The sequence below is a fragment of the Zalophus californianus genome, chromosome 1 (assembly GCF_009762305.2).
Source record: "Zalophus californianus isolate mZalCal1 chromosome 1, mZalCal1.pri.v2, whole genome shotgun sequence".
Classification (NCBI taxonomy): domain Eukaryota; kingdom Metazoa; phylum Chordata; class Mammalia; order Carnivora; family Otariidae; genus Zalophus; species Zalophus californianus.
In genome coordinates this window covers 13,569,557-13,590,351 of record NC_045595.1, presented here as the reverse complement: position 1 = coordinate 13,590,351, position 20,795 = coordinate 13,569,557, and the positions used below count along the sequence as shown (strand labels likewise).

Below are 20,795 nucleotides of genomic sequence, written 5' to 3'. Positions count from 1 at the left end.
TGCCAGTGCAAAGGCCCTGAGGTGCAACTGAACCTTTAGGGAGCTTGGACAATGGGGCTGGGTCCGGAAGTGAGCAAGGAGCCAGCAGAGGTCAGAATTTGAGAAAGATAGCATCATTCACGAAATAGTTGGGGGAAGAATATTCTTCCAAATAAGCTGAGGTGAATGGGTGCATTCGGAGTTTTCAGCAGGGGTGCCTGGCTGGTGCAGTCAGTTAAGTGTCCCACTCTTGGTTTCAGCTCAGGTGGTGATCTCAGGGTCATGAGATTGAGCCCTGCCTCAGGCTCCACGCTCAGCGCAGAGTCTGCTTGAGATTCTCTCTCCCTCTCTCTCTGCCCCTCCTGCTCGTGCTCTCGCTCTCTCTCTCTAAAATAAATAAATCTTAAATTTAAAAAAAAAAAGAATTTTTAGCAAAATGTGCTTGAGTCCCCACTACCACTCCCAGGGTGTGGCTGCCCAGCCAGGACCTGGGCATCCCACCCCTGAGCCTGGCCTCCTGGGAGTAAAGGAAGTCTGGGGACCCAGGGCTGCCTCCCTCCCACAGAGCTGCCCGTGAAGCCCACAGAGACCCAGGTCACCCTTGGTGGCCTTCGGGCTGGCACAGCCTACACCGTGCAGGTTCGCGCAGACACGGCGACGCTGCAGGGCGCCTGGAGCCAGCCCCAGCCATTCAGCATCGGTGAGTAGGAGAGCAGGGCCTGGGTATGTACCCAGCATGCACTGCCCCATCCCAAGCCTCCACAAGCAGCCCCACCCTGGCCCTGCTCCCCATGTATCTCCCACAGAAGAAAGTCCCAGCCCACTCTGCTCCCCCCTCCTTGTGCAGTTTCCCCTCATGGACCTTCTCTCACACTCCCATTGCCTTACCCATGGAGGCCCCTCTGCCTGGGATGTTTGTTCTCCCCGCTAACTCCTATTCATCCTTAAAACTCAGCTCAAAAGCTTCCTCCTCCAGGAAGCCTTCCATGCTTTCCCCTGGGTGCCCGCCCCTAGTTGTGACAATCCTTCCTTCCTGGCCTGACACCTTGGGAGTGGGTGAGGGTGTCTGTGTCCAGGCTCTGCTCCCCCAGCCTGGGGGCTCCAGGGGAGGGGGAGGGGGAGGGGGCTGGGGGCCATTTGTTGAGTGAATGAATGAATGAATATGAATGAATGAGTGTCTCTTTTGTCACAAAGATAAGGAGGTGGGCTCTGCTGTCTTGGGGTGTGTGGCCGGAAGATATCTGGAAACCAAATGATCCCTGTTCCTGCCATGGTCCTTTCCTCTTGCCCTCATAGAGCAGTCTGGTCTCAAGAGAACCAGTGAGTCAGGCTTGGTGTGGGGTGGCAGGTCTGGGTCCAGGGGAGCAATCACGTGAGCACAACCTGTGGGCACGTGGAGCTACAGTGTCCTGAGCCCTGTGTGCCAGGCCTTTATCCTGCAGACGCGGGGCAAGTGGGTTCCCTGGCCTCCTGCTTCACACATGAGGAACCAGCCACAGAGGGACCCACGGCGTGCCATGGTCAGCAGCGAGTTGCTGGAGGGTCCAGCCCTCCCAGCTCCCTTCCCTGTGAGAGGCAGCAGGTGTCCCTCCCCCAACTCAACCTCTCCCACTCCCAGAAGTCCAGGTTTCCCGGTTGTTCGATTTGTCCATACTCCTCGTGTCTCTGGGGAGCTTCGCCAGCATCCTTCTCCTGGGCGTCATTGGGTACCTCAGCCTGAACAGGTAATTTGCACCATCCCCCCCGAGATGATCCGTAATGGCAATAGTGATCATAGTCACTGCTCACACCGAGTCGGTATTTGTGCCCAGTTTACAGATGAGGAAACTGAGGCCCAGAGAGTCAGGCCCAAGGTATCCTGTAGTTGGGGCAGAGCTGGGATTTGAACCCAGGTCTGTCAGACTCCCGCACCCCCCACCCCCAATCCACATCCATTCTCCCTTTATAACCTAGCAGAGATGAAAAGAGTAAGTCAGAACAATTAAAAAGTAAGAACAGAGAGAAAACACTGCTCCTCTGACCAGCTGCCTTCCCTCCCCAGGGCTGCGCGGCACCTGTGCCCACCCCTGCCCACACCCTGCGCCAGCACTGTGGTCGAGTTCCCTAGCAGCCAGGGCAAGCAGGTAAGGGCTCCTTTTCTAATTTAAAGTCCTATTTCTTGGGTCTATATTCTGGGCAAGAGTAATGGCCGTGCATTAACTCATTTTATTCTCCCCTAACCACTGACACAGGGACTCCAAAAACCTGTCCTATTTCACAGATAGGCAAGCAGAGGCCCAGACAGGAACCTCCTGTGGGTCATTTCCTAGCAGTAGAAACAACCCAAAGCGGTCTCAACAAAACAGAAACCTGATGGGGGATGGGGGGGTGGATTCCCCAGATGGTGGGCTTCAGGCATGGCTAGGTCTAGGAATCCAGAGACTGGGCATCCATTTGTCTGGACTGCTGTTCTGCCTGCAGGCTTCCCTCCCACTCAGGCTCAGCCTTTCCCCAGTGGAAGAAGGGTGTCCATTTTCCCCGTTCACTTTAGCAAAAGTTTCAGGGCCATCACAGATAGGTCTAGCGCAGGTCACATGCTCATCCCTGAGCCTATTGTGGATATCAGGGGCTGGAGTGCTCTGATTGGGTGGGCCAGGTCACATGTCCATCACTCAACTTGTGGTGGGGCCAGTGCCCAACCACATCAACAGTGAGAAGAGGAGCAATAATTTCCCAAAGAGAAAGAGGGTGTGTGTGAGGGTGGGGGTAGGGGGGCTTCCTAAAAGGGGCTGAAGGGGGAGTGTCATTGAGGCAGAGCTGATCCTCAAATTTTTAGGGATTTTAGGGAATTAAGCCAGCAGGAACCTGATCTGCTCCCTATGTGGTTGGAAAATAGGGCCCTGTCCTTAGCCTTGACCCCACCCTTCCTATCTAGGCTTGGCAGTGGACAAGCCCCGCAGACTTCCCAGAGGAGGTGTCCCTGAAAGAGGCCTTGGTGGTGAACATGTCCTGGGAAAAAGGTGAGGGAACTGACCTGGACACACCTGCTGGGGAGGTGAAGACACAGCTGCTTCGGGGCACTCCTGAACTGGCCTTGGACACAGAGCTGCCCCTGGAGGACAGGAGACAGGTGCAAAGCCACCCCGAGTCTCGGGCTCTGGGGCCGGGCAGGCAGGAGGGTCTGGAGGGCAACCCTGCCCAGGTGGCTGGACTCTCACCGCCCTTGGGAGACCTGATACAGACCCCCATATTCAGTGGCCCTTCGCATGTGGGCCCGGAGGCCTGAGGGAGAGAGGGGAAAGTCGGCCTCCTCCTTCAGGCAGGAAGACGGAAGGGGGCTGATTATTAAGCAAACATTGCATACCCAGCCTGTTCCGTCTAGACACTCACGTGATGTCCTGATTCCCCGTAACCACCTCGAGAGGTACATGGCTATTCTATTTTACAGATATGACCACTGAGGCTCAGAGAGAGCAAGTGGCTAGCCTGAAGCTAGGGTAGCGCAGGCAGGAGTCAAACCTGGGCCGAGTGACCCCGTTTCCCCGTCCCGGCCCCTCCCCTCCGGCCAGCACAGGTTGCGCCACGCCCGTGGTGGGACCTCTAGGAAGCACCATGAAAAGGAAGCTGCCACACCCCCTGACACCCATGGGGAAGGGACAGAACTTTTCAGGGTAGAATAGATTGGAGGGGGGCCCAGAGGGGGCTCATGCCGATCCCAAGACCCTAGGCTGGATGCTGTGTCCCAGGAGCACTTGACGGGGAGTCCGGGCACAGAGCTCCTGCTGCACTGCAGGGTCCAACCCCGGAGGAGGATCGAGTCGTGGGAAAACAAGTGGGGCCTTAAGCGTTCGGAGGGAGGTGCTGGCCCCTCCTCCGCCTCAGTCTCCTCCCCCGTAGAATGGGGGTGAGGATAATATTGAACTCGCAGGTCTGTCAAGAGGGGTCTACGGCTTAATAAATGGGCCTTCTGTTGGGTAACCCTCCCCTGGCTGAAGCCTGCACGGACTGTTCAAAACTCCCCAGTAGGGGAGTTCATTCATTCATTCCACACGCATTTATTCATCTCTCCCTCTGGGCGCCCTCAGGAGCGCCCGGTCTGGGGGAAACAGAACGGGATGATCACTCGGAGCTCTGCAGAGTCAGGAAGGGGCAAGGGGAGCGAAGGCCCGAGGGGGAGTGGGATTTGGTCCCCCCCAAAACAGGAGCTTTGGTTCTTCCCCCAGCCCCGCCCCTCTTAGTGGTCCATCGGTTCTCCGCCCAGGGCTCAGTTCGGGAATTGGGGTTCCCCCTTTCTCCTGACACCCAACGCCCCACAGCAGGAACGCGTGCCCCCCATTCGCACCCGGAATCTGCCCTTCTCCAGTCCCCTCCCTCCCCGCATTGTTAAACGAGTCGTCTCGGATTCCCCCCGTGGCCACCAGGTGGCAACAGCAACACGTGTCTCCCAGGCCTAGACGGGGTGCGGGGGGAACCCCCCCCCCGCCGCCTGCTGCGGAGTTTGCAAAACAGACTTTTCCGGTGTTAAGTGGGGGCGGGAGGGGTTAGGGAGGGGTGGAGATTAGAACCCAGAGCCACTGGGTTGTGGCAAAAGGACCTGAAGCCTCTGGGTGAGAGGGGTCTGGCCCCACAGGCTGGGAGACTAGAGGTCCAGGCCCCGCCTCTTTGGGGGGCCCCAGTTTCCCATATATGCATCTAGATGGGGAGACAGAAGCCTTGGCCCTAATGACTGCTCCCTGTTCCGCGCACGCTCCCTTCCTTGAATTTGCCACCTCCCTGCCAGGCAGGCCTTCCCTTGAGAATCAGTTCTCATTTTTTGGTGGCGGGACCAAGTGGGCAGACAGGAACGGATGCTGGGTCAGCGGCCTCGTAATAAAGACCTGAGTAAAAAAGCCCCCGGCTCAGAGCTACCCCCTCAAGTCCAGGACCCCACACCCACGCCTACCGTCCCTGTAAAACCTCCAGGAAAGCTAAAAGCCCCCACGTAGGCTGCCCCAGTCCTGGGCCCACACAGAACAACAGAACCCTGTTTGGTGGCCCCTGAAGTTAACAAACCCACACCTAGGCACAGACCCCTGCGTACAAGGAGTAGGAGATAGACATTTATTTAGCACCATCTGGAACTCTTGCTGTTGTGAATGGAAAAGATAGACACCTTGCTTCCACTTGGGCGGCGGGGAGGCTGAAACTGCCTTGGGAAATCCGAAGCTTTCGGGGAGGACAGCAGCTCAAACAGATGGCTCCCTTGTCCCTGGATCCAGCCATGCCTGAAGCCCACCATATATATATATATATATATATATATATATATATATATATATATATCCAGGAGATACCCTTCTGGGTCTCTGTTTGCCTGCCTATATAATAGGAAGGGGTTCAGAGCACTGGTTTGGGGTCCCTACCTCAGTAGGTTGAGCAACCCTGCTTAGCGGAGCCCTGGCCCCCCGTTTTTTGAGCACCCGCTGTGTACTCACTACTCTAGGGTCTGAATATCCTTCCCTCAGCTCCTCCCAGAAGCTCCAGGAGTCAGGACTGTAGTAGACCCCATTTCACATCTGTATTCATTCCTTGATTTGTGAAGTCAGTGTTGAGCACCTACTGTATGCCAATATATACAGGTCGGAATCAGTTCTGTCATGAGGGGCTTCTGGTGGGCTGAGGAAGGCAGACGCTAATCTAATCACCAATAACCCCGAGAGAGTGACGAGCGAAAGTGTGAACAGTGGGTGAGAGAGAGCTTCCTGGAGGGGGTGATATCAAGATGGTGAGGGGAGGCCAGCAAAACGAGAGAGCAAAGGCCCTGAGGCAGATGTGGTTGATGGGGGAGTGAGTGAGCCAGGGGGATAGAGGTCACTATTGGGGCCGAGGGAGTTTATTCCTAGGCTGGCGGGGGGGGGGGGGGGGGCTGGAGCAGGATTGTTGAGGCCCAATTTGTGAGTTGTTCAAAGATTCTTCCTGCTGCTGTTCACAGGAGCAGGACTCAGCCTTACTGGCCTCAGGGTTCTGGTCTGTAAAATGGATAAGGAGGCCTCTCCAGAGCCCTTGGCCCCTTCTCACTCCCTCTCCTCTGTCTCTATCTCTCTTAAGTCTTATCAGAGAGAGAGGCTGCCTCAGTTTACCTCCCCAGATACCTCCCTCCTCTATTTCTCCAGTGGCCTCTGCGTTTGGTCAGAAACATTGTCTCTGTCTCTGCCCTCGAGCCAGGATGGGGCTGCGGTATCAGCGGCCCCTGGGGACCCTGGGCTGTGGGAGATGACACACAGGACAGCCATGGCCTGGTGTCTCACACGTAACTGCCGGAGCCCTGCAGATGACAGGGATGCCCTGCCCCCAACTGTGCGCCTTTGTTCATTCCTCCTTTTTTGTTTTTCCGTGGTTTTTTTGTTTTTGTTTTTTTAGAGATATCCACATACCATACAAATCACCCTTGCAAAGTGAACAATTCCGTAGCATTTGATGCATTCACAACGTTGTGCAACCACCACCTTTGTCTAATTCCAGAACATTTTCATCACCTCAAAAGGAAACCCTGTGCCCACGAGCAGTCACTCCCCCTCCCGCCACCCCAGTCCCTGGCAACCACCAATCTGCTTTCTGTTTCTATGGATTGGCCTGTTGGGACATTTCCTATCCAGGGGATCACACAGCACATGGCCTTTTGTGTCTGTTCTTTTGTGGAAGAAACAGCATCATGTTTTTGAAGTTCATCCCCATTGTAGCATGAATCAGAACCTCATTCCTTTTTATGGCTGAATAATATTCCACTGTGGGGATGGATTGCTGTTTATTTCTTCATTCATTCCTTGGTGGGCACCCCCGGGGGGTTCCACCTTCTGGAGATTGTGAGCAGTCATTTCCGCTGCTGTGAGTATGGTTTACAGGCTTTGGTGTGAACACCTGTTTTTAATTTTCTTAGTACTAGCCTAGGCGTACAAATGTTGGGTCATAGGGTAATTCTGTGTTTAACTTTCCTTCTCGAGGTGCTGCCGATTCCCATCAGCAATGTGTGAGGGTTCAGATTTCCCCACATCTTCATCAATACCTGTTATTTCCCATTTGGGGGGCGGGGAGCCATCCTAGGGTGGGGTGGTGTCTCACTCTGGTTTGATTTGCCTTTCCCTGAGGACTGCTGGTGTTGAGCACCTTTTCGTGTGCTTATTGGCCATTTATTATATCTTTGGAGAAATCTCTATTTGAATCCTTTCCTTATTTTTAATTGGGTTATTTATCTTTTTTATTATTGAGTCCTAAGAGGTCTTTATATAGTCTGGATATTGATCCCTTGTCAGAAGATTTGTAAATATTTTCTCCCACTCTGTAGGCTACCTCTTCACTGTCTTAAGAGTGTCCTTCTAGACAAAAAAAAAAAAAAAAAAAAAAAAAAACATTTTTTTTTTTAATTTGATGGAGACCAACTTACGTGTTCCTTTGGTTGCTCGTGATTAGGTGTCATACCCAAGAATGCGCCTGGTCCTCGCGCATCTCTCCCATCCTTCTGCCCCCGGCGTCTCCCTCTGGTCCGCAACCCCCCTCCCACTGGCGCTGGGGCATCTGCGCCCTAGTCCCCCAACCAGGAGGCCTCCCGGGCAGGCACCCAGCCGCCTCCATCAATGTTTCATAACGAACGGAGCGCACGGAACCTTGGCACTGACGTGGGAAACCCCGCCCGGAACCATCTGCCCCTTGGCGCCCCCTGTGGCCACGCGTGGGGGTCGCGACCGCGCTGGGCCCCACTGTCCCGGTGGACCAAGCAAGACCCGGGCGGGGTGGGGGTGGGGGGAGACGGCACTTGCTGGCCCCCGTGCTGGGGCGAGGGCGTGGGTCGCGCCCTGAGCCCTCCCCACCCTGGCCGGGAGCTGCTCCTGGCTCCCCGCCCGCCCTGGGCTGACCCTGCCGGCGGGAACCGCCTGCTACCGCGGGGCCGCTCCTGCCGAAACCAAAACACCCAGGAGGAGGGAAGAAAAACACTCCGGGAGGGCTGGTGGGGGAAGGGGGCAGTTGCCCATGTGCCTTCGGGTGGGGGTTGGGGGGAGGGTCACACCGTCTGCGCACAAACGTCTCGCGGATCCGGGGCTGCCCTGGCTCCGCACCACCACCCCCATCCCCAGCTGGCTGTGCAGCCTGGGGCGCTCTGAGCCTCAGTTTCTCCATGGGTGAAATGGGTGGGGGAGAGGGAGCAAGGTGAAGCTGTCGCTAACGTCATCCACGATAATATTCAGGTCGTGGTTTGTAGGCGCCTGGGTGGCTCAGTCAGTTAAGCGTCTGCCTTCGGCTCAGGTCGTGATCCCAGGGTCCTGGGATCAAGCCCCGCATCGCATCGGGCTCCCTGCTCGGCGGGAAGCCTGCTTCTCCCTCTCTCTCTGCTTCTGTGCTCTCTTCTCTTTCAAATAAATAAATACAAAAAAACCTTAAAAAAAAAAAGCCATGGTTTGCTCAAGAGCGCACAGAGATTTAATGCTCCACTCGGGAGCTGTTCTGGTCCAGGGATCAGGGGGGCTAATCCTGAGCCCCCAGCTTCCCATGGATTTGCAGGGCGGGGGTGGGGGGGGCTGTGTCTCCCCGACTGCATCCCCCTCCATCCTTCCCGTTTCTCTCCCTTTCTCTCCCGCCTCATCTCTCTCACTCCCTGTCTCTCCCTCAAGCCTGCCTGAGGATCTTCCAGACTACCCCTGAGCCAGCTGGGGGGTGGGGGTGGGGGTGTCAGTCTAGATGCCTCTTGAAAGCCCAGATCCTAATGTCCCTGCATCTGTCCCCACTGTGGCCTCGGGGGTGGCTCCAGGAAGCCTGGGGCCCTCACTTGCTGTCCAGAAGACCCAAACTGCGGAAGAATCCCTCTCAAACCTCAGTAACCCAGCAGCTCAACATCCACAGTCTCACAATGCAGCCACACACACACACACACACACACACACACACACACACACACCTCCCCGCCGCCACGTTTTTAGATGGGGAAACTGAGGCCGGTATCACGACGAGTCTCATCCAGAGCTTCCAGCCCCAGGGGCATCACTAGTCATTCTGGTCCAGCCACCAGGCTCCATGGCTTCAGACTGCGCTCCAGTCTGCTGTCCCCTGGGCCTGACCCATAAATAGTTACTGCAAATGCTTCCACCCAGGGAAGGCTGGGCAACGACACTCTCACCTCCCCGAGCTGGTTTCCCAGTGGCTGTGGTCTGGCGGGTGGCCCAAGTCATGTCCCAGTGGCATTGGAGGCTGCCTGGTGCCAGCCAGGAGTGGGGCTGGAGGCAGGGTCTAAGGGGGAGCCTCTAGCCCATGAAGCACCTCATTGGCCCCACTCCCTGCCTTTCATCCTAACTGTGGGGGTGGGGGCACAGGAAGGGGGTCTCAGGCTGAGGGTCCCTTCTTCAGGAAACCCCCAGACCCCTGGGGACCCCCAGCTCTGGGTACCTCCTTCTGGCCTGGACTCTATGGAACTACGAAAATTTAGGCCTGAACCTTCCCAACCTGGGACCTTGGACTTCTCCCCACACAGGCAGGAACCTGAAAAGGTGGCTAAGAATGAATGAACAAAAGAGTGAACAATCCTACAACCACAGATACAGAAGGCCATACAGATCGAAACCTGAACTCTTAGCACACCCCGGGGGGCTCCCACCCTAGCCCCCATCTGATGGGGGTACTAAATAATACATTCTAGGGTGGGACATTTGATGCTGCTGCCCCACCCCCCAACCCCCAGGAATCCCAACAATAGGGTCTGGAGCCTGACGTCCTGGGTTCGATTCCCCCCTCTGCTGCTCATCAACCTGCATGACCACTCTGTCTCTCTGGGCTTCAGTTTCCCCTTCTGTAAAACAGAGATTGTGCCCTGGTCTCAGAGTCGCTGAGGGGAGTAAATGAACCTGTGTGAAGCTGGGTCAGGCCTATTGTCAACCATAAGTGGTGAGCGTCTTCCCTCTGACAAGACTGAAATTACAGAGGAAATCAGAGATGGAGCTATGGTGTTTGTATCAGGCGGAGGCTGACTGGCCTGGTGAGTCAGGGGAGGCCCCGAGTGTCCCTCCCAGACTCTGACCATCTCTTAACTTCTTGCTGTCACTTTCAGTCTCTCTTTTACCTAGATCCCTCTGCCCCCTGATCCTCACTTTACCTCCCTGTGATGAGGGATCAAACAGACATCCTTGACTCTCTTCTCCATTCTCCAGCAAAACTGCTCTTGAACCTGACCCATTCTCCCTACTTGGTCCAGCCCCAGTATCTATTCCTGGGACCAGCACAGGCACTGCCTCCCCGGTCTCCTTGCTTCTGCTCTCAGCCCCCATAGAATCTTCCCTTTGTGGTGGCCGGAATCAGACTTGTCCTTCCTCTCTCCAGAACCCTCTATGGCTCCCATCTTCCTTAGGGTAAAAGCCAAAGTCCACCTTGTAGCTACAGGACCCTGCTGGTCTTGCTGTTTCCCACCTCCCAGCCCCACCCCAGGATGTTGCCAGAGGCGCTTCGTCTCTTTGCAAGAAAGAATTCAAGGAGAGGGGCGCCTGGGTGGCTCAGTCGTTGAGTGTCTGCCTTCTGCTCAGGTCATGATCCCAGGGTCCTGGGATCCAGCCCTGCATCGGACTACCTGCTCAGTGGGAAGCCTGCTTCTCCCTCTCCCACTCCCCCTGCTTGTGTTCCCTCTCTCTCCGAGTCTCTCTCTGTCAAATAAATAAAAAAAAGAATTCAAGGAGAGACCAGACAACGATGGAGTGGTGCAACAAGGAACATATAATTTAAGCGAAAGTACACTCTCTGAGATGTGAGAGCAGGCAAGCTCAAGGGAGAGCTCTTGGGCCTGGGGTTTGGTCTCTATGCTTTGCTGACAGTTGTTAACTAAGGGGTGGAATATTTATTTCTTGGGGAGGAGAGGTTTTGGGGAGCAGGGTTTTGCGCTTTTTTCTTTTTCTTTGTCTTGGGCCCATCTAGTTCGATCTGGCTTTTTGTGGCTTTGTTTTGGAGAGGGGCCAGGACAGACCTCTGACTTTCCAGATAGCTGACCATGACTCACACTTTGCTGGCCTCCAGGCATCCTGTTAAAGCCTAACTAGCCGCCTACTCTAACACAATCCTTACTCCACTTGGTCCACATTGACCTCCTGGAAACTCTTCCACATCCGGCACACTCCTGCCCCAGGGCCTTTGCACAGGCTGTGCCTCTGCCTGGGACAGTCTTCCCCAAGACACCTGCATGTCTCCAGCACCTCCTTCTATTCAAGTCTCAGCTCCGATATCTGCTCACACTGCCCTTCTTTTTCTCTTGCCATCAACAGTCTGTTTTGTTCACAGCCATGCCAAACCAATGCGCTTAATCATTGTACTCACAAACAATCATATTTGTAACAAGAGTCGTTTACCAGGCGCTTACTGTGTGCCAGGCCCTGGGCCGGGGGTATGGGGACATAGCTGAGGACAACTGAGACATATCCCTGCCCTGGTGGGACGTATGGCCTGGGGGCAGGGAGGGAGATGGACAGAATGAATAAAATAGGCCATGTGGCCAGATGCAGCAGAGAGAGGGTCTTTTCCCCCATCAGCCTCCTGGAAGAGGTGGGTGGCATTGAGGCCCGAGGCCCGAGCTCCGAGATGAGAATGAGGTTTCTTTGTGGGGAGGAGGTGTAGGGAGGTGATGTGGGGAGGACAGCAAGCCTGGACTCATGGGGCCCCCGGGGGGGGGGCACGGGGAGGGGGTTGCTCTTCACGTTCAGAGCAACGGGCATCCTGGGACGTCTCAAGGCAGGTGACAGGATTTGATTCATGTCTCCCAAGGGAAAGAGCAGCTGTGTGGGTCTCCCCAGTTCACAGATGGGGAAACTGAGGCTCAGGGAGGTGGTGAATTCACTTACCCAGCATCTCCGAATCCAGTATCTCCAACCAGGAGCCTGCAAATCCCTCCCTTCCCCCTACCTAGTGCCGCCCAGTTGCAGGCAGGTAAACTGAGGCACAAAGGTGCCGTCACTTCCTAAGGTCCCCGGGAACACAGTCAGCCCTCCTCCACTCGCCTTGCCCCTCCCCGATGCAGCCTCACTGGGGGACTTTCTCACAGGGAGGAAATAGCAGCGGCTGGTTTCACAAGTGGGTGGCCGAAGCCTCAGTACCAGTTTCGGTTTGCAGATAGCGTCTGGCTCCAACCGCCTGCCCGCCTGGCTGCCCACCGCAGCCACAGCCCGGGAAGGCCTGCCGCGCCACCGTCTGCCTGCGAGATGGCTCAACAACCGGGCAGCTCCGGTGAAGCCGCGCAACCCGGGGCTGGAGCGGGGAGGGGCGGTCAGGGGTCTGCGGCCCACGTGGGCGGTGGAGCCAGGGGCCGGGGAGTGCGGGGAGTGCGGGGAGGGCCCCGAGCCATCCTCCCCACTGAGCTTGGATCACTCATTCAATCAACAGGCAACAATTACTTCATGCTTTGTTGAATTAGCACATTTTATTCTCCCAGGGAGCATGTATTAAGTGCTTACTGTTTGGCCGACTGTGTCCCAGGTGCTGGCTCATTTGATCACCCCCCACAGCCCCGTAGAAGGCAATGTGTGAGATTCCTGGGGCTGCTGGAACAAATGCCCATGAACCCTGCCTGGGTTTAAACCAACTTCTTCTCACACAGTCCGGGGCTGGGGTGGGGGATGGGGTGGGGCAGCGGTCTGGAATCAAAGCGGTCGCCAGGTGTGTTGCTCCTGGGGACTCAGACAGAAAGCCCATTCCAGGCCTCTCTCCCGGCTTATGGTGGCTTCCAGCAGCCCGTGGGGTTCCTTGGCTTGTGGCTGCATCACCCGGATTTCTGCCTCCAACTCCACATGGGCTTTGTCTCTCTCTTTCTCTTCTCTGTCTTTTATAAGATACCCCGTCATTGCATTTAGGGTCCCCGGAGTCCAGGATGATCTTGTCTCCAGATCCATAACTCATGACATCTGGAGGGACCCTTGTAAAAACGGGACCAAATAAATTTGAAGATCTAATTGGACTTATCAAGCCATGCATGCATGGGGCAGCATCGCACCTTGCAAGTAGAGGGGAGCTCGGAGGAGCTGTACAAAACGGAAGGTTTTTACCGGAAGGAGGATGGGGTAAGACAGTTATCAGCAAAAGAAAAGAAAGGGTTATTCCATGCAGGGCCACCTTCCCTTAGGGAGAACAGCAGGGGGACTGGTTAGGTGGATTATCTCTTCTTCCCTTGCGGGGTGGGATGGAGAGGGCCCACATGTCAGATAGCTCACTGGTGCTGATCAGAAAATTCCCGGCTGACTGGTTAAGACTTACATTCTGGGGGAGGTTGAAACTGCAATTAGGTTAGGTATTAAGGCCCTTTGTGGTGACTTGGCTGAGGTGAAACCATTTTGGGCCTGTGGTTTTCTTTTTAACACTCTTTAAGGTCATGTTCCAAGGTTCTGGGTAGACATTGGGGGCCACCATCTAACATTCTCCAGGCAGGTATTATCAGTTCTACTTTAGGGGAAACTGAGGCACAGAGAGATCAGGTTGCTGATCTGAAGGGCTAGGACTTAAACCCTGGCTGTCGGGAGCCTGAATCTATTCACTTCACTGCTCTGTAATCACCTATCTACTGTGGGCCAAATCTTTGCCAGAAGCTGGGGACACAGAGGCAAACAAGAATTGGCAGCATCAGGGACATGACCTGTGAACCTCAGGCTGATGGATGTTCAGTGTGTTAGGGTGTGATCCTAAGATCAAGGGTCCCCCGAAGTGGGCTGCATGGTGTCCTCCAAAAGACATATCCACCCAGAACCCTGTGGATGTGACCTTATTTGGAAATAGGGTCTCTGCAGATGTCATTAAGGTAAGGATCTCGAGATATGATCATCCTGGATTAGGGTGGACCATAAATCCAATGATAAGTGTCCTTATAAGATAAGAGAAAGGTGGGGAAGATCTGAGACCAGAGAAGGCCAGGTAAAATGAAAGCAGAGACTGGGGCCAAAGACTGAGTTTTTGGTATGAAGTGATGTAAGGACCCAGGTGAATTGTTTTCAACATGGACTCTCACTTCAGAGATTCTTTTATAGAATAGTCTCCCTTCCCCAACTGCTGGGATAGACCTTCTCCATCTTGCAGCAAATTCCTGACCTGCACAGGGTGTCTGTGGGCATTTAATTCCAGTCCATTGGTCAACCTGTCTCTCCCTGTGCCAATATCCCTCTGACTTAATTGCAAGCTTTGTCATGGGTTCCCATATCTGGTAGGACAGGTAACACCACCTGTTCTGTGTAAGTATTCTATTTGCAATTGTCAGCTCTTCCAGGTAAATGTTTGAATCATCTTATCAAGTTCCCAAGGGAAAACCCTTGCTGTGACTTTGATTGAGATGGTGTTAAAAGTTCAGATGGGGGAAAAAAACCCAAACTTTCAGATGGGGAGAATCAGCATCCTTTGAGCCTTAGCCTCCCCATCCATGAATATGGTACATCCACCATCCCTGTTGCTTCCTTGGGATCTCTCTCTCTCTTTCTTTTTAAAGAATTTTATTTATTTATTTGAAAGAGAGAGAGAGAACATGAGCAGGGGGAGGGGCAGAGGGAGAAGCAGACTGCCCACTGAGCAGGGAGCCTGATTCTCGGGCTCGATCCCACGACCCTGGGATCATGACCTGAGCCGAAGGCAGACGCTTAACCGACTGAGCCACCCAGGCACTCTCCTTGGGATCTTTTAAGACAGCCATTTCTGTTTCCCTGAGGGGTTGAGAACACCACTTATTTCATTTATTTCTCTTTCCCATGTAGGGAGTCCTCCAACTGACCTTCTGTTTCACCAGGTTATCACTTCCCCCACTACATTCCTGGTATCACTGAGTTGCTTTGTTTGTTTGTCTGTTTTTGATTGGACCCATTTTCACATGGCCAGCATCTTCCCTTGTCGATTTGGGGGGTGCATATCAAGTTCATTTAAGCTCCTGGCCTATCTGTCCTCCTGTTCTCACTCTTGATGGAGGCCACGTTCAGAGACTTGTCCTGGTGAAATGATGGGTTTCTCCAGATCTGGTCGTTTGGATTCCAGCCCATTTCCTCAGGGACATCAATGATAAGGCCAGCCCCAGTCCCCCAGTCTCAGGGAATGGGATGAGAGCCCAGGTCCCCTAAAACTCAGGCCATTACTTCTCACTCCTCCTCGTTCCCTCTGTCTGACCTTCCCCCGCCCAGCCTTTCCCAGGAAGGCAGCTCATAGGACGGTGGTCACTCTGTATATTGCAACTGACACCCCAGGGTGAGGAAAGAGGCATCACTGCCAGGGTCATTCCAGCCTCGCTCCCAGCAGGTGTGGGGGTGTGCACCACCTCTTCCCGAAATGGCAGGGAGATGCCAGGAGCAGAATTCTGAGCCGCCTCCTTGAGGCTGCCTGGCGCCTCTGTCTCAGGCCTGGGGCATTCTCAGGGTTTTCTCGGCATCCCCTACTCTAGTGCCTCTGGGCTGGTCTCCAGGAAGAGCTGAGATTTCCCTCCATCCTGGACATCAGGCCTGGGATCAGACCCAGGAGCCCAGAGATCATTTTAAAATGCTTTGTGTTATGGAAAATTTCTAATTGCCCTGGAGTCAAGAACGCACAGTGATCCCCATGGGCTGTCCTGAGACTCACAGTGGTCCAGGAGGCCCTGACCCCATTTCCATGACACTCCTTCCCCCTCGACCTTATTAGGGCACTGCTAATCCCAGGGTCATGCTCCTCACCCGAGATCTGAGATGCTTCTCTCAGGACAAGCCCAGCTCCAAAATCACAATCACCCTTGAAACCCTCTCTCTCTCCCTGTCTCTCCTTGTATCTCTGTCTCTCCCTGTCTCTCTTTATCTCTCTTTCCCCCAACTCTCTCTTTGTATCGCTTTCCTAGTCTCTCCCCCATCTCTCTGTCCTCTCTCCCTGTCTGTCTCATCTGTCTCCCACTGTCTGTCTGTCTCTCTCCCAGGTGGATTGGGTGCCATGTCTCACCTCCCCCAACTCCTGCATCTACCCCTGGGCCTCCAGTCTGAGTGGGAAGACTGTCCAACACTGTTGAACCTCCAGTCAATGGTTGACGGGCTGGACTTCGGAATGAGGCCAGAGTTGTACATGCTGGGCCCAACCCAGGGCTTGGCTGCCTTGCCCCGCCCATTCATCCCCATACTGACAGCCACATTGCTGAGTCCCCAGAGCTACCCCCAACCAAAGCTTCCCTCGAAGGACCATGAGCTCCCCCATTGGTCACCCTGAGTCCAACCTCCTGAAGACCCGGGGACTCGGGGGCCTCAGGACACCGGCCTGGGCTCCTCAACACCCCCAAGATTGTTCTAGAATAGAAGCAGCACCACGAGTGGACCTCGTCAAGGGGCAGCTCTGCACTGGGCATGACTGTGCCATGCAAGCAAGGCTGCCCTGTAGATGAACAGCTCAAGCATGTGGACGTGGTGCGATGTGCGATCTCTCCATCTGTGGATTGCCCTTAGCAGAAAGAAAATACATACAGCAGAGAGGATAAAAGATACTAAATCCAATCCAGGATTTACTTATCCCTCCTTGATAGCACCTACTGCACCCCCCCCAACCCACCCGGTCCCCATGTGGCCAGGGGGTTATGACCTCATTGTACAGCTGGGGAAACAGAGGCAGCGTCTCTGTGTGTGGCTTTGACAGCTGTGATATCTCTGTTCCTAAATTGACTGCTTTCATGAACTCTTTCCTGTGTTTACGTAACAGTGTGCTCAGGTGTATTGCACAAAGGCTTTGTATGTAGCGCGTTAATATGTACATGATTGAAAATACAGATGTGTTTTATTTTGAAGTGAGAAAAAGAACATGAACAGGCATGCCTGGACAGCTAGACTATAGTAAGAGCATTTTTTATCCTTCCGTAGCTATGACCAATCACACAAGTTCCTGGAACAGAAGACTTTGTATCAAAGCATTTGGATTTTGTTATGATGTTGCCTTTTCCCAATAGACTTAAAATAAAATATCAAATAACTATTTTAAAGGTCAGCTTTGTTAGGGCATAACTCACATACAATAGAGTACAGCTGGATGAGTTTTGACAAAGGCAGACAATCCTGAGACTATCAGTCTGGATAGATTTCCATTACCCAGAAAGCCCCCTTGCAGCTGATCCCCTCCTCCGGGTCTACATTAAGTAATAAATACCGGATGAACACATTTGCCTTTACCAACTAGAAACAGTGAGTTATAGATTCAAAGGGTAGGGAAATGGAGATGCCTCATGCCACGGTCCCCCTGGGCTGGGGTGAAGGTCTGCCTATGGATATTGGCAATTGGCCAAAGTCCCATTTTATAGCCAGTACTACTGAAGCCAGAGACAAATGGCCCAGAGGGTCCAGTGGCCCCGATTCCAGCCCCAGACCCTGGGCCTCCATCGTCTCACCTCAAAAGCGAGGATAAAAAGGAAAGGTGGGGGGCACCTGGGTGGCTCAGTCATTAAGCGTCTGCCTTCGGCTCAGATCATGATCTCAGGGTCCTGGGATCGAGCCCCACATCGGGCTCCCTGCTCCGCGGGAAGCCTGCTTCTCCCTCTCCCACTCCCCCTGCTTGTGTTCCCTCTCTTGCTCTCTTTCTGTCAAATAAATAAATAAAATCTTAAAAAAAAAAAAAGGAAAGGTGGGTGTTGCTATGGACTGAACGTGTCCCCCCAACATTCATAAATGAAAGCCCTGATCCCCAGTGTGATGTGTTGGGGGGAGGCTTGGGGAGGTGATTGGTGGGGAGCCCCTGTGATGGGATTAGTGCCCTTAGAAGCAGAGACACAGGAGAGCTGGCTTCCTCTCCCTGCTTTCTGCCATGTGAGGACACCGTGAGCAGATGGGTGTCCACAAACCCAGAAGCAGCCCTCACCAGACACCAAATCTCCTGGCACCTTGACCTTGGACTTGCCAGCCTCCGGAACTGGGAGAAGTCCATGTTTGCTGTTTAAGCTCCCCATTCATATAACGAAGATTTGCTGCATTGTGGCGTCACAGCCCTCAACCGGTAGCTTTGTCCTTCCGAATCTCAGTCTTCCTGTCCGTAAAACGGGGATACTTCTGGGACCAGCCTGTTGGGGGCTTTTGTGGCTAGTAGAGGTAGTTCCCAGCAAGGCTCGGCTGGGCATTTTTAGGCCTTAGCAGCTATGATGACTGTGGTTGTTACTGTTGCCATCCCAGCCCTGGTTCTCAGTCCTGAGAGTTCCCAGCTGGGCAGCCCAAAGCTCTGCCCTCTGCCTCCTGACTCCACCCAGCAGCTCGTGGTCTCATCTTCTCCCTGCTCTGTGTCCTGGGAGGTAGCCATGGCAATGTGGGGAGGAGGGCGCATTAGGCAGGCAGGTGGCTCAGGAAATTCCCGTGCAGAGGCGGGGCTGGGTGCTGTTCATCTCACCTGCCGCCCCCCTCCACCACCACTCTCCCCCGGCCCCCTGGCCAAGGATGTGCTCAGACTTTTATCCTTCCGCGTGAGGGCGATTGAGGGCTCCACATCTTGCCCAACTTGCCAGGCGGCCCTGGCCATCCTAAACTTAGCCTTGACTATCTGCTGGAGCGTGAAATTGTCAAAGGGAGCTGGGGGTGGCATGAAGCCAGCCCCTGAAATCATTATGTTCCCTCTCACCCCAGGACCTTTGCGTACACGGTGCCCGCTGCCTAGGATTCTCTGTTCCCTGTTTGTACCTGCAAATCTCCTCCTCCAGGTCTCTGGCAAATGTCATCTCCCCCAGAAAGCCCTTCTGGACCTTACTCAGGGGGTCCTAGCACTGAGTATCTCCCTTTGGCAGGTCTTCTCCAAGTTATAATTTTGCATTTATGATGATGACTGCATTAACATCCATCTCCCTTGTTGATGGGGAGCCCTGGGCAAGCGACGGGTGGAGTGCTTGGCATACAGTAAATATTCAATAAAGAGTGATGGAATCGAATAGTGAATTCAAAACTGTTTATTGAATGTCATCTTACATTCAATCAACATCTCCCCTGAGCCTTTCAAGCATCCAGGTGCTGGGGACATGCTATGAATGAAGAACTCCCCTCCTTCCTGTGGCCCAGAGCCTCTTGCTGACATCCTAGTGAAACTCTTGAATGGTGCCATTCTTGTCACCCAGGCTCTGTTCCCCAGAGACACATGATGCGTTTATGAGCTCATCATCCGACCTTACTTGGGCTTATCCCCGAGATGAGGTCCTGGGGAAGACAAGGGTGGTGAACGTCAGTGCTAAGATGCATCAGGCCCTTTCTCTGTGCCTGGCCTGAGATCCCCTCAGGACCTTTACCACCTCCTGTCGGGAAGACATCATCAGAGGAGAGGCAGATGTGACAAATAGCACATCTCATTTTCTTGTTCGTTTGCTTTGCGGTTTTTAGTATAAGTAAATCCCACACAACATTTGGGATATACTTATACTGAAAATGTATCGCTTGATCGTTGAGCTCGCCGAGTAGACACCATAAGCAAAGCTTACTCGCCCGAGTGGAAAAAAATTTATGGACAAGAAATTATCCTCGAAATTAAATGGTGGCAGACATGCCCAAGGAATACTGCGGGAGTTCGATCCCTTTAGGAATCTTGTGATAGATTAAGGTGTGGTGATGGCAACCAGTGGGCTGCAGAGCAATACTGGAACGGCGGTAATACGAGGAAATTGTATCGTCATGTTAGAAACCTTGGAACGGGTATAAACAATGGGTGTGAGGGGTGCATGGGTGGCTCAGTTGTTAAGCATCTGTCTTCGGCTCGGGTCATGATTCCAGGGTCCTGGGTTCGAGCCCCGCGTGAGGCTCCCTGCTCTTCGGGAAGCCTGCTTCTCCCTCTCCCTCTCCCCCTGCTTGTGTTCCCTCCCTCGTCTCTCGCTGTGTCTCTGTCAAATAAATAAATAAAAGCTTAAAAACAAAAACAAACAAACAAACAAACAATGGGTGTGTTCACCGGAAGAAATCAACTGCTTCCACATGTTCCTCTCCATAGCACCTGTTGTAGTAACAACATAAAAATCAGGTCATGTGCAAAAAAAAAAAAAACCCCAAAAACAAAAACGTGTTGGTTGTTTGTCTGAAATTCAATGTTACCTGGGTATCTTGTATTTTATCTGGCAACTTTGGTCCATCATCATGCCCGTGTTACAGATAGGGAAGCAGAGGCTCAGGGAAGTTAAGTGATGTGCGCAAGGTGGCACAGCCAGGGACGAGCAGAGAGAGAATGCGAGCCAGACCCTGGGACCCAACACCTGCGGACCTCAATTCTTGCCTCCAAAGAGCAGGTATGAGCCTGGGGGTCCTCAGTGAGCACAAACCTCGCCTTGCCTGGGCCAAGAATTCTTGCCACATTCCCACTCCTGGTGCCGGAGGCAGCCGCACAAGAGGGATCTGCAGGCCCAGGGCCCTCTGCAAACGCCTGCAAAGGGGCCCGTCCCCCCGGCCATCTGGACTCTGGCATCCGGAAGCTGGTCAGCTGGTCCCCTGTAAACAGCCGGTCTCATGTCACTGTAAACAGCTGGTGTCCAGAGTTGTTGTCACAGTGCCCAAGTCTCAGTGTGACTGCCCTGTGACTCGATACCCCGCCACCGGCCCCTGTCACTTGATACTCGGTAAACAGTGTCCTGAGAATGGGCAGCAGTGCCCCGTTTGGTCAGTGCGCTGCTTGAGCCAGGGGCTGGGTCCAACTTAAATGGGGTCCCGACACCTCATGAGCCATCCTCACTTGCTCTGTTCTAATACTCTGTAAACATCGAATCTTGATACCTGTTATTTGTCAGTGGTCAGATGCTGTTAGTGTCTGACTTGCTGTACTATGTCTTAGCTGGCTGACCTGGAAGCACTTTGAGCAGAGTTCCAACACCTTGTAAACAGTGAGTCCTGATACTTTCTTTGTTGCCCGTTGAGCACCTTATCCAGGGGCTG

General features: G+C 53.8%; 1 protein-coding gene across 9 annotated transcripts in view; it reads left to right on the top strand.

Annotated features, from left to right (window-relative positions):
* IL12RB1 (interleukin 12 receptor subunit beta 1) overlaps positions 1-17,406 on the top strand; it is a 31,983-nt gene extending 14,577 nt beyond the window's left edge. For 6 of the 9 annotated variants that reach the window (XM_027586593.2, XM_027586592.2, XM_027586591.2 and 3 more), the window contains 5 exons: positions 545-679; positions 1,598-1,703; positions 2,021-2,102; positions 2,894-2,978; positions 15,857-17,406. In XM_027586593.2, coding sequence (XP_027442394.2) covers positions 545-679; positions 1,598-1,703; positions 2,021-2,102; positions 2,894-2,978; positions 15,857-16,140 — 692 coding nt within the window. In that variant the 3' untranslated portion in view covers positions 16,141-17,406. Of the gene's footprint in view, positions 1-544; positions 680-1,597; positions 1,704-2,020; positions 2,103-2,893; positions 7,926-15,856 lie in introns of those variants that run through there. The other 3 variants (XM_027586597.2, XM_027586589.2, XM_027586596.2) reach the window with 1 other exon arrangement.
* Positions 17,407-20,795: the final 3,389 nt, after the last annotated feature.